Genomic DNA, 13,422 nt, shown 5'->3' on the forward strand with positions numbered 1-13,422 from the left:
GTTAAGAGATGCCATAACAATTTGGTCTTCAGAGTGAGGTCAATGAAGCCAAGATTTAAGGCAACCCTCTTCTGCATAGAATCTACAAACGTAATAAGGGAGTTGCTGAATCAGACCAAAGTTTCACCCAGCCCAGAATCCTGCTTCCCCATAGTGGTCAACAAGATGTCTCCAGGAAATCCACAAGCAGGCTATGAAGGCAATAGTTGTCTCCTGCTCTTGCCTCCCAGCAGCTAACATACAGCAGCACACTGCCTCTGAACATGGAGGTTCCATACAGCCACCAGGAGTAATGGCCAGATTGATGATGAATTTGTAGAGCCCCTCTCCTTCCACTCAGTAGCTGCCTGCAGTTGAACAGCCACTGTGTTTCCGAGTTGCCAACTTGAGTTCTTAGAAGTGAATGTTTGAAGTCAGAAGTTCTGCATGCCAAGATGCAGAGCACACTGGGCAAGGCATAAATGGCTTATCAAGTGTAATGGGTGCCTGCTCACCTGCATTGTCTCTCACAATGCATAGATGTGATATGTTGCATCAAGGCACTGTGTGACTTCTTGGCCCCTTGTTGATGAGCCCTTCTTCTATGAGGAGACAAAAAGCTCCTGACTCCTGGAAAAATGGCAGGATTGTATGCTGAGAGAGGCATATTTGTAAGTACAAGGGAAGTTGCACTACTTCCCTGCCTGTAAGTACAAGGGAAGTTGCACTACTACTTCATGTTTTGGGTTTGCAGCAAATGTGATGGAGGTTGTGCAGCGTGCATGTGAAGGATAGTGCGCCAGAATGGCAACACAAACACAGACCCAAAGACTTTTCAGCCTTCCATTCTTGAACACTTCCCCTTCTCCCAAGGGCACATGGCTGTACCTTTTTTCCTTTCCATTTCCTTTCCTTTCCTCTCTCTCTCTCTCTCTCTCTCTTTTTTTCTTTCTTCCTGCTTTTTTTGGTTTTGTTTTTCTTCCAGAAAATCAGAGCGAGGAAAGGGGAAGGGTCAAAAGAGAAAGCGCAAGAGAGGCCGGTATAAACCACAAACCTTGTACGTTTGCATCATGTGCTTGTAGAGTCTGCCCTTTCCCCATTTCCTCCCATCACCCCTCCCAAATCAAAACACCTGCTTGCAATACACTTAATAAGGACAACAAAATTCCACCACTTCGCCAAATCACTCATTGACTTCACTGGGATGGTGTCATTGGTGATGGTATAGCTTTGGCACATTGGAAGCAGTATCATAAAGGAGCACTGATTTTTTTTTTTCTTTCCTGCTTGGGATTATTCTTTCTGTTCTGAAGGCACAACAACATAAAAGGACAGTCAGGCTTATTTGTTGCACTGCTGCTGCGCCTGCAATGCATCTGTGTGATTTCCCCGCTTCTCTCTTCCCTTCGTTTTTCCTCAGCTTTCATTTTAAACCATTCAGCATTTAGGATGTGGGCAACCAGGGCTTGTGCTTGTCATTTGTGCATGTTTGTGTATGTGTGTGTGTGTGTGGGGGGGGGTATCTAATAGAGAGAGCTAACCAGAGAGGAGCTAGAGGCTGCTGGGAAATCTCTGCTGGATTTTAGTGGCTGTTCTCTTCTTCCTTTCTCTGCCTCTCCCACTGTAATTTACACAATCCTGCATTGCCAAGTAATAGGTCTGGAGAGAAGGGAGATTTGAAGAGCAGCTGTCTGGATTAAGGGGAAAAATAATATTTTTTCAAAACTGAGCAGGAGTAGCTGGGTGCAGGAGCTAGTCTCTCTCTTTTGTACAGCTGGCACCCAGTCAACATTCAGAGCAGTTTCTGTGTAGGAGGAGCTACTCCTGGGCACTGTCACATTAGTCTTTGGGTTCCCTAAGATGCTGAGGTTCATGCAACTTCTCCCTCTGCCAATTTAATGAATGCAGGATTTGTGGATAATACAGTTGGAGAGAACGCATCTCTCTCTCTCTCTCTCTCTCTCTCTCTCTCTCTCTCAAGGCTATTGCAAGTATTGGAACACCTTTGGGAGTGTCCACCAGCCAGCAATGTTCTGAATGGGCAATGCTGGGTGTGTGCGGGGTGGGGGCTGGGTTGCTTCAATGTTTAGGGTGTTGCATGTGTAAATTTCTTTCTGCTAAAGCGCTGTAGCTTAGACTTCTTTCCTTTTGCCTTTTTGCAGTCACTGTGAGCCTTGCTCAGAAAGGAGAAAGCACTTGTTTGTACAAGATGCCCAGACCTGTAAATGTTCCTGCAAATTCACAGACGCGCGTTGCAAGTTGAGGCAGCTTGAGTTAAACGAGCGCACTTGCAGGTTTGTGTCCTGGAGAATGAAAGAGAAACTCACTCATGCACATACAGTGAGAGAGAGCAAGAGAAAGTTTGCTGCTTGCTGGTGTCTGGCCCCGTTGTTCCTCACGATTTCTGCTTTCCTCTGCTTGACATGGATGAGCAAGGGATAGAGGGCAAAGGACGGTGTTGTGTGTCTACAGTTGTGAGCTTCCTGCGCTCTCATAGGGTTGGGCTGGGATGTTTGAAGGTGGTGTGGTGTGGTGTTAGCATAGAATGCACTTCTTAGAGAACAAGATGGCTCATTCTCTGCTGCAAGGAGCCAGGGAAAAGGGCTCAAGGCCTCTTATGCAATTCCCATGTACACACCTAATAGGCTGTTTAGTGATACAAGTCATTTTTGCGGTGTTCTTTGAATGAGTGAATCTGCTTTGGACTGAGCCATTGGATCTAGGCATACACACTCTCTTGCACTCTGTGTTTCTAGGGAAACTGTAATAAATCTTCCTTCCCTCCACATTGCATGTATGTGATGGGAAGAGTGCAGTGCAGCAGCTAAGTATGAGAGCAAGTCGCCAGGTGATCTCAATTAGAAAAAGCTGTGTTAAAAGCCAGTGGAAGGCCTCTGATTCACACCACCTGTGGATCAGGCTTTGCACATGTGAGGTAGTGTCATCTCTGTATTTGCTTTGTCACTTCAAATCACAGCCTGCCATTCACAAATATTCCAGAGCCTGCTGTCACTGAGAGATTCATACATGCAGTTTATACTTGGAAGATGTGTGCTTAAGCTGGTGAAAAGAAGGTACTCAGTAGCCAAAGCAAGGAAGCTGTCCAAATCTCTGTGAATAGCGGTTGTGATCCAACTAGTGCAATGGAGAGTGCTCGCATCTATTTGGCTTGATGGCATTGGGTGTTTTTTTTTTTGCTGTCAGTGTCCAGGAAGCCCAGTCCTCTGTCACTAGAAGAGCTGGTGTGCAGAGGAATCCTGTGAGATTTTGTAACCTGAGTGTGGATGCCTGGTGCTGCAGAAAGAGGAGAGCCAGTTCTTCTTGAGTTACAATTCACCCTGCAAGAAGTAGTTCCTGGAGAGAAACCAGACAGCTCCCTGCCCTTGACCTTGATAGTTTCCCCTCAGACTGTCCAAAGAACAGCTTGAACTTATCTTTGCAGAAAGCTTAAAGCTCAGAAGCATTTCCAAATGAGGGGAGAATTCTCTTGAATTGAGAAACCCACCACCCCCACTGTTGGTTTCTCCCCTGGATGGGACAGATGCCAATAACTTAGACTTTCCTGACTCTTTGGGTGGGAGGACAGGTTAGACTCTGGGGCTGACAATGGCATAGCTGTCTGTCTCAGTGTTGGACACTGCTTCAGATGAACTTTTTCCCTGTCCCTCCTCCAGAGTTATGAAATCTGGACCTGAAAAGGGCCCAGCCAATTCTTCTTTCTCCTGCTTCTGCCACACACTGTTGCTGTTGCTGCTGCTATGTTCAGGCACTAACCCCTGCCTCTTGGCAACCAGTGGAATGAGACCCTCTGCAGTTTTTTTCCTTGCCTGCACAAGACACTCACAGCTTTGTTTGGCTGCATCTCCTCAAAAACAAAGACAAGGCTTTGGGATGGTGGTGGAGGGGCTGCTTCTGTGCATGTGTCAAAGTTTGTGTGTATGAATGGAAGTGTGCAAGAATTTGAAAGAACACCTTTGAAGGGAAGAAGGTTTTGTATCGTGATTGTTTTCCTAATAGGGGTATATGTGAAGGAAATACAGTGTTGTTGTTTTTTCTTCTTTCCTTGAAATTAATCCTGGTTCCCTCAGCACTTCCCCCAGTTGGTATCAGTTATGTGAAAAATCACTTCCCCTGTTTGGTTGGCCAGTCTTGTTTAGTCTTTTTTTTTTTTTTTTACTTACTGCTGCTTTTGCCACCTCAGTGAATCCCAATCTAATTTTTTCAGAAAAGTGTGGCCTGGACCAGACTCTGGTCTGTGTGGCAGTTGCCTTATTAAAGCTAAGCAGCACTACACCTGGTCAGAACCTGGATGGGAGACTGTTTGAGAGCAGCATGTGTGCTACCCTAAATGCCATAACGGAAAGAGTGGGACAAAATGTCACTAATAACTAAAACTGTTTTTTTTTTTCCTTTTAATAGATGTGAAAAACCAAGACGGTGAGCAGCAGAGAAGAAAAAGGGGTGGGGGAACAGCCTTGGTTCTGGAGCCTGATTTCTCGCCTGGACAAAAAACACTAATCCAAATGAACACTAAAATGAAGAATCATTAGAGCACAGCACTTTGAGTACGGACGATGGACTCCGGAAGGAACATTCCCCAAGACCCGCACAGGATTCACCTTTTTGGCTTTGAACTGGTCTTATATAGAGACTTTCCTTCTCATGCTGCTAAATATTAGAGCCAGGGAGAGTAGAGTGGTGTATGTTTTGGGACGGACTCCCATATTTACATGAATAATATATACGTGTGTATATATAGATATACATATATATTTTGACTTTTAAAAACATTGCTAACATTATTGGTGTCTTCACTGGATATACTCAACTGCTGTGGACACAAGTGGGCAACTTGGGGCATACGAAAGAAAACGATTGGACTTCAGCCAAAGTGCTCAGTGTAATCTTCGTACTCTCGCTGACTCTCTCGAGCACACTGCTCTACCAACTTCAGTTTCCCCCATCTTGGATGGAGAGAGGAGGGATTCCAAAGATGGCACCTTGGAATATTATGGGTCAAAAGGTCAAGGAGATGACTCGGCATGCTGGGACTGAGGATTCTGTCAACATCCTTCCCCCTCCTTCCCCACATTCTTTGCCCCGACCTATCTCACAACCTGCCTGCTTTGCTGGGACATGGGACATTGGTGTACGTTTTTGTATCGACTTGCTGCAGGAATTCTGCCATGGATATAAATTCTGGCCTTAATGATGGAAAGTGGCTGATCAACGACTTTTCAGCTTGAGGAAACATCACTGGAATCTGCAATCTTCCACCCCGTCAGCTATTTGCATATATAGCTTACATGGAAGCAAGAATGGGGACCGGTGCATTTGCCAGGCAGTTAAACGGCGCTGTCTGAAATAATTATGCACAGAGCTACCACTCAAGATACTTATGGAACATCTCTGGAAAGGGATATTAATCTCAAGTATATATGTACAATAAGGGGTGTGTGTGAATGATTGTCTGTGTATGGGTTATAGACATATCAACTATAAAGGCATTTTTGTGTCTCAAGCTTCAAAGTTAGTTAGTGACACTTTGAGTTCTCTGACTCTTTTCAGGTGAGACCTTACATCTGGTTTTGTGAAGTCATTAACCTTCTCCAGCTTTTGTGACATGAATGTGTTGAAATATTATGTGCTCTGTTGGAGTAACATAACCATCATAATTTTCATGATGTCTTCAGACTATCCTACCACTGCAATCGTGGGATTGTGTTGCCTCTCCCACCAGAGCACCACCTTTTTTCTGTGTCAAAGGTGCTAATTTAGCAAAACCTTATGAAGCATTGATCAAAGGAACAGAAGCAACAATCTATTTTTGCTGTCCGTTAACCTTTTCTGGTCTTTTCTAAACATTAGAGTTCACAGTTAACTTATTTATCTGAAGTAAACTCATCTGGTCAAGGCTTCTCCTTTTGGGATGCCCATATTAAGATGTTTTAAAGATGCCTGTTTTTCCATAACACTAAATAGGTACCATTGAGAAGTCTAGGCCTTTGGTTTAGGGATATCAGTTTAGTTGTTAAATGGACAGTGTTGTAATGTTCTGAGGATACTTCAACCTGGCCAGGTGCTGTAAAGACAGCCTTAATATAACTTCATTGATCTGGACTGAGCCGCTTCTGCTCAAGCTGGTTAGGGTTGCAATTCTCCACAAACCTGGGAATAAGTCCCACTGAATGCAGTAGAACTTAACTTCTGAGTAAATAATGCATCAGGTTGCACAGTAAGAGCCTGATTAAGGTTGGTAGGACCCAGAATGGCTAGTATTTTAGGGCTCTACACAATTTGACAGCATCACCCAACTCCTTTTAGATCACAGTCCAATTTAACATAAACCTGAATCATATTTAAAACTATTATTAATTAATAATTTAAAATTATTAATTTAAAAAAATTATTATTGTAAAATTAGGCCCAGCTAAAAGCCACTATGAAACATCTACACTAATCTGTGATATTCATTGCCTAAAATCCTGAGAACCATATGCATGCTAGTTTTTCATAATTCCCTCTAACAAACCTATGTATGTCCTCAGGACAGCAGAAAAAACCTTATAACACTAAAGGCCCAATCCTATTGAACTTTTCAGGGCTGAAGCAGCCACAGTGCAGCCCTGAGGAAAGGTAACAAACATTCCTTTACGTTGAGGAGGCCTTCATGACTGTTCCCCCCACCCACTGCAGGATGCAGTGCTCACCTTGTTGGGACAGCTGCATCCATGCTAGAAAGTTGGATAGGATTGTGCCCTAAATTTAGTAAGAGCTCCATCTTAACACTTGTACATAGGGACCTCATTAAAATATGAAAGGGGAGGGGGCTTGGGCTAACCACCTTGATAGGTATCCATTACTTTGAATGTGCACATCAGGGTTCTTGTGGGATCAGGCTATGTAATAGTGCCTTGCAAGATAAAGCACTTTCAACACTAAAGCACCCCAAACCACTGAGCATTTAGTAACAATTTTGAGCTGGAATGGAACTGTTAGGATCCAAGTTTAAAGGCATCTGTGTCCTTTAAGTGCCTGAAATTTGTTAGCATCCAAGGACTTGGTGGCCTGATGTTGCTTTGCCAGCAAATGAGTGATTTTAATGGGGCCATACCGATTGCTTAGTGAGCAGAGCAATTGCAAGTTGGGGGTACAATCCCCTGTTAACATTTCTGCAGTTCCAGCTGGGATGCAGATAGGAGCTGTGATCCTGTACAATCCATGACTGGATTGATCCTGTGAGGGCAGAATTTCCATTTCCTGTAGGATTGTACCCAGCATCTGTGATGTTGCGGGCAGCTTCTTCCGTGTTCTCAGCAGATATTTGCAGTGTGTGGATATTTAAGACTAGAAGTGGCATTGTTCGTGAAGATTTATTCCTATATATCATTTATGTTTGGTATACTGATATTCAGTGTATGCAGTTATGCTTGTATTTTTATGTGGTTTTATTGAGGCCCCAGACCAAAAATGCATGCACAGCAGTGATCTGCCCCACATGCTGCTGCATGCTCATATCTGTGGTGGTCTGGTTGCTCAAAAGATGGTCAAAAATGACAGCTCTGAAAATGCTGAATACTTGTGCGGGGGATGGGGTGACACTGAATCCAAACTTCACCTGCAATGGAGTAGGAGGAGGTTTTGGATTCTTATTGGCACTATGAAAGCTGACAACTGATCATCTATTTGGCATTGCAAACCCTCTTCTCAATCAGTATCCAGTACTATGTATGCAGTCCTTGGATATAGAACTACAGCACTGGGAATTGTATTTGCAGTGTCCTTTTCCGTATATAGAAGCCTGTGTCCATGTGCCAATTCCCCTGGCTGGATGGGGATGCGTGTCTGGTTCAAAGTTTCCAAAACATGCAGCTAGAGACACTTGGTCTGTCAGAATGCTGCCAAACTACCTGATTGTATACTGACAAGGAAAACCGGCCTAAAATCAGCTGCAACAAGTGTGACTTTCAACCGCTATGAAATCCCTTTCCAGCCAGCGGCAAATGTGGTGTGCATTGTGTGTATGTGTGCGTGGGTGTATAAAACGGAAATGTATATATTCATGCTGTGAGAGGTGACACATTGTTCTATATACTTGTTTAATATCCCTTTAAAAATAGAAATTAAAAAGATAATTTAATTAAAAGTAGGGATTTTTCAGTATTCTTTGGTAATATTTAATTTCACTATTTATAAGCCGTACCTCCTTTTTTTGTACTGTTTTATGTATAAATTTTAACTCTTTTGTTCCATCCCATCTCTCAGCAATTGTTGGCAGTCAGTAGCATGCTATGATCAGTTATTTAATTAATATCTCTAACACCCACCCCTACACATTCCTTTTAAGACAAGAGTTATACATTTACATACTATATATATATTTGGTTATATGTGTGTGTATATAATATATATATATATGTTTATGTATATGTGTGATTCGGATTAAAGACACTACGATTTTTTATATATGTAAAAAAAAAATCCAACAAGGAATATAGAAAATTTTACCCCTGAATCTTTTTTAAAATTTTAATATTATCATTTTATTTATTGGTGCTACTGTTTATCTGTAATAATTGCGGGGGGAAATATTAACACTTGTCTAGTGAATTTTTTTCAAGATATTCCGTAGTAAATATTTATTTTTAAACAAAAAAACATATATCTTTTAAAAAACACCATCTATGACCGGCAAACTTTTTTGTATTAAAGAATTTAATTCTGACGTTTGTTTTCTTTTGCTTTAAATTTTTTTGCCTTTCATTTGCAATTATTTTTCTGTTGGTATTTGAACTACTTTTGTTAATCAGTTCTGTGTGGGAAAGAAAAAGCATATACAAGCCAGCCAGTAGAATGTATTCTGGAAAGGAACAATGTCCAGAAGCGATATTTGGAGTTTTACCAACACAGTGGGCCAGGGGTATCTCTATCCAATTAAAATCCAGATTCTGTAACCAGTATTAACAGTTAAGAGTGCAACCCTGTGTATGTATGACTATGTCAATGAGGTGTATGTATGACTATGTCAAATGAGGTAGGACTATTCAATGAGGTTTAAGGCTTAAGGCCTAATCCTATGGAGCCCGGTGCCAGGTGTCGTGAATGTGCCATAAAGTATGTTTACAGCACTGGGGGAATAGAGAGTGCCAGCACTGGGCCAACACCAGTTGGTGCTGGGCCCAGCGCCAGGAGGATGCTGGCTAGTGGTATGTAGAACTGCCGGGCAGCGGTGTGGCTTTACAGAGCAGAAGGGAGGGCAGGGTGGGAGGAGGAAGGAACCTACCTTCTAGGGAGGAATCTACCTTCTATGTTTCTGGAGGAAAAAGCCTTCACGGGTTAGAAGCCATGATGTGTATGTGCAACCTCCTGAATTTAGAAATGGGTTATGTCAGAATGCCAGATGCAAGGGAGGCCACCAGGATGCCGGTCTCTTGCTGTATTGTGTGCTCCCTGAGGCATCTGATGGGCCACTGTGAGATACAGGAAGCTGGACTAGATGGGCCTTTGGCCTGATCCAGCAGGACTGTTCTTATGTTGGACTGAAAAACCCAGCCCTGAGCTTCTCTAGTCTGCACCAGCAAAATAGCCCCCTTACAGTATTTGTAGCTCCACTGCAGGGCCTGCTTCCTTACTGGGGGGGGGGGGGGAGGGACAAAAGTCCATTTCCCCAAGAAGATCTCCAGCAGCTTCCCGTGACCCACGGGATACAACGGTAGCCATTTTGGCGCCACTGTTCTTCTGTTCCAGAGGAAACAGGAAGTATAGGATGGGGCTGTTACTCATATGACTATTCAGAAGCAAGCTCTAATGAGTAAGTGTGTACAGAATTGCAGCCTTATGCTGATATCCTAGTCACACTTACCTGAAAGTAAGCCCCATTGAATCCAGTGACTTCTGAATAGACATGTATAGGATTGTGCTGTTAGGTAATTGGTAGATAAAAACTATGGAAAGCACAGTCTTTGAGGGCACATTGGCCTTTTGTGCTCTTAGGAGGAAATATCTTTTCTAAAATGGTGCTGCTGAAACATGATTAGTATCTAAAGGCAGCACATTTTATTTTTTTCTTCAGAACAATTGATTTAATCCTGTGCAAATTTAATTATTAATTTGTTTAAAACTCACATGGGAAATGAATCAAGAATGAAACAGGTAACAACCTTAAAGCAAATCCTAAATTCCGTTCAGTGGAAATTCTACTGACCGATACAATAGAGGCACATTTGCAATCTTCTTTCATTGTTAGGTTTCATTCTGAACCTGACAGTTGATTATTTCCAGAATCTGAATTAGTTTTTCCTATCAAGAAATGGGAGTGGAGGACATGATTTAAAACTAGAGGTGTTTGTTTCTGTTATACGTTAAAGAATTATGTGTTAGATCAGAATTATAGCCTTATGCTGATATCCTAGTCACACTTACCTGAAAGTAAGCCCCATTGAATCCAGTGACTTCTGAATAGACATGTATAGGATTGTGCTGTTAGATAATTGGTAGATAAAAACTATGGAAAGCACAGTCTTTGAGGGCACATTGGCCTTTTGTGCTCTTAGGAGGAAATGTCTTTTCTAAAATGGTGCTGCTGAAACAGATGATTAGTATCATCTAAAGGCAGCACATTTTATTTTTTTCTTCAAAACGATTTAATCCTGTGCAAATTTAATTATTAAATTGTTTAAAACTCACATGGGAAATGAATCAAGAATGAAACAGGTAACCGCCTTAAAGCAAATCCTAAATTCCGTTCAGTGGAAATTCTACTGAGCGATACAATAGAGGCACATTTGCAATCTTCTTTCATTGTTAGGTTTCATTCTGAACCTAATTGTTGATTATTTCCAGAATTTGAATTAGTTTTTCCTATCAAGAAATGGGAGTGGAAGACATGATTTAAAACTAGAGGTGTTTGTTTCTGTTATACGTTAAAGAATTATATGTTAGATCGCATTACAGCCAAGTCTAACTAAACACAATGGTCTTACTTCTGAGTAAAATAAATAAAACCATTTTCAAACACGTCTAATTACTTCTAATTAATTAATTCTAAACACTTCTAAGAAATTAGGGCTATTTGGGGTTAGGGCTTCATGGGTTAGAACATGGCCCACATATTACAGCTCTAAGAGGGCATCTTGGTCTGGCCTACTTTTTTGCCTCCTTTCCCAGCATGACCTTGCAGAGTCTTGCTCTTAGCAGGCATTCGGGTCTTAACATAAGAAGAGTCCTGCTGGATCAGGCCAAAGGCTCATTTAGTCCAGTTTCCTGTATTTCACCAGATGCCTCAGGTTGCCATCCCTTGCATCTGGCATTCAGAGATAGCCTACTTATAGAAGTAGAAGGTTGCGTATACCCATCATGGCTTGTAACCTGTGATGAACTCTTCTTCCAAAAATCTGTTCAATCCCCCTTTAATGGCAATCTATTACTCTCTTCTAACAATGAGGCTGATATATTCAGAAGGCATGATCTCGGTCCTGAAAGCTCCAGACTCTTGACAATATTGATCAACCTCACATTTTCAGTTCAGTTTTTCAGTTCAGTAAGACCTTTATTGGCATAAAATACAGAGAAAGAACAAAACAAAACAGGAATACAAAGGCAACACAACATAAGCAAAAACATCAGTCGCTGCCCAGAGTCCCAGGGCTCTGCCTGGCTATTGCCCCAGATAAAAAGGAAGCGACATTATCCAGAGTCTCAGAATCAGGTGTGGAAAGGAGAGACTGGAGCATGGTTGATTCCTCCCAGCCCTGAATCCTAGCTAACAATGGACCTAGATATTTCTTGCGTGACACATCATGTAGCGGGCAGTAAAAAAAGGTATGCATTAAAGTCTCAACGCAATCCCTACCACACTTGCATTTCCTCTCTGAGTAGGGGATACCGCTGAACCTGCCCGTTAACAAGGCTGATGGAAGAGCGTTACACCTTGCCAGTGTGAAAGCTCTCCGGGCCTGTGGGCACACCAGGTGGTAAAAGAAGGAGGCCGGTTTCCCAAAACTGACTGGAATATGAAGATGGAGTGGAGAACATGTGGTTCTGGCGGCACTAAACAGCTCTTGTTGTTCGATATCCAGAATTCTTCCTTTGACAATTCTGTAAGCTGCATCACAACCAATCATACCTACCTCTGCAGTGTCCAGCCCTATTGACTTAATTTTAGTTAGAAGATCAGTGATCTCTATAGGCAGGACTCGATCCGATAATAATTGATGCATTAGATCAGAAGAGGTGGGGTTAAATAAAATCCTAAACCAGAATTTCAGAAGTCTTAACCATGCAGTAGTCCTTAGTTGAATTAACCCCACCTCGAGACACAGAACCGAGTAGGGAACGCACCTCACATTTTCATAAGATGGCTGATTGCCTATCCAAGCCAAAGCACTGCCAGTCAGCTGCAGACCTCTGCAGCCCCGCACCTGGGGAAAAGCTCCACGATGGTGCCCCCTGTGGGCTGTCGCTGCCCCCCCTGTGGGCTATCGCTGTCCCCCCCGTGCAGAAATCCACCCCCCCACACTCACCAGAGGCTCACAGAGCCTCGTGTGACCTCCAGCTGTGTCGGGAAAACTTCTGTGAGGTTCCCTGATGCTTTAAACTGTGCTTCCAGAAAACCCGAAGCAGTTTCCACCCGTTGGGAGCCTCAGAGAGGCTTCTGTGGGGTCCTAGCAGCTGGCGCCTGGGGTTTTTGCCCCAGAGAAATCTATGGGAGGTACACAACTGCTGCCAGTTGTGATGAAGATAACTGAAGACTATGTTATCTCAACCTGTGCACAGAAGGCCTGCCCTTTGACTGTGTTTCAGTTCAAAAAATAAAATGTGCCCTGGCCTGCTCTGTCCATTGCTCAGGATCTGTTTATTGTTCCTGTATATTCTCTCATCCTTTGAATTCACCTTGGGAGGCCTATTTCAGCCCAAGGATCTAACCTTGAAAACAGTATGCTGACAGAGAGATGGCTCTGCATTTGGGGGGGGGGGGGGGTAGCTGTTACGTTGTGATGTGTACATCACTGTACTGCTAATTTCCATCAAAGGGTTTACAGCCCAATCCCATGCGTGCCTACTCAGAAGTAAGTCCTATTGGAGTCAATGGGGCTTACTCCCAGGAAAGTGTGGATAGGATTGGGCTGCCAAAGTTATTGGGATTGATCTGTTATTTTTCTGAACCAGAGTTGTGATTCCTGAAAAAAAGAGCACTAATAGGAAAGAAGAAAAAAGAGAGGGAGATATGCTGCAATATACAGTCTCCTGCCTTGATTCCCAAACATTTATCCTTTGTTTTTATTGGAATTCTCTGGAAACGACAGCCAGAGCCAGAGCCAGTGCCTGGCTATTTTGTGCCCTATGATAGCCTATGTTCATAAGATTATAATTATAATCCATTGTACTATTGTGGCATTTATCTTAAAAAATAATAAGTTGCATTTTATACATGGGTTAAAAAGA

The 13,422-nt window shown here is 42.8% G+C and overlaps 1 protein-coding gene across 2 annotated transcripts in view; it reads left to right on the forward strand.

Moving 5' to 3' along the window:
- VEGFA (vascular endothelial growth factor A) overlaps positions 1-11,002 on the forward strand; it is a 33,015-nt gene extending 22,013 nt beyond the window's left edge. The window contains exons 6-8 of one of the 2 annotated variants that reach the window (XM_066618579.1): positions 965-1,036; positions 2,142-2,273; positions 4,399-11,002. In XM_066618579.1, coding sequence (XP_066474676.1) covers positions 965-1,036; positions 2,142-2,273; positions 4,399-4,420 — 226 coding nt within the window. In that variant the 3' untranslated portion in view covers positions 4,421-11,002. The remainder of the gene's footprint in view (positions 1-964; positions 1,037-2,141; positions 2,274-4,398) is intronic. The other variant, XM_066618587.1, reaches the window with a different exon arrangement.
- Positions 11,003-13,422: the final 2,420 nt, after the last annotated feature.

This window comes from Tiliqua scincoides, chromosome 1 (assembly GCF_035046505.1).
Source record: "Tiliqua scincoides isolate rTilSci1 chromosome 1, rTilSci1.hap2, whole genome shotgun sequence".
NCBI classification, from domain to species: Eukaryota; Metazoa; Chordata; class Lepidosauria; order Squamata; family Scincidae; genus Tiliqua; species Tiliqua scincoides.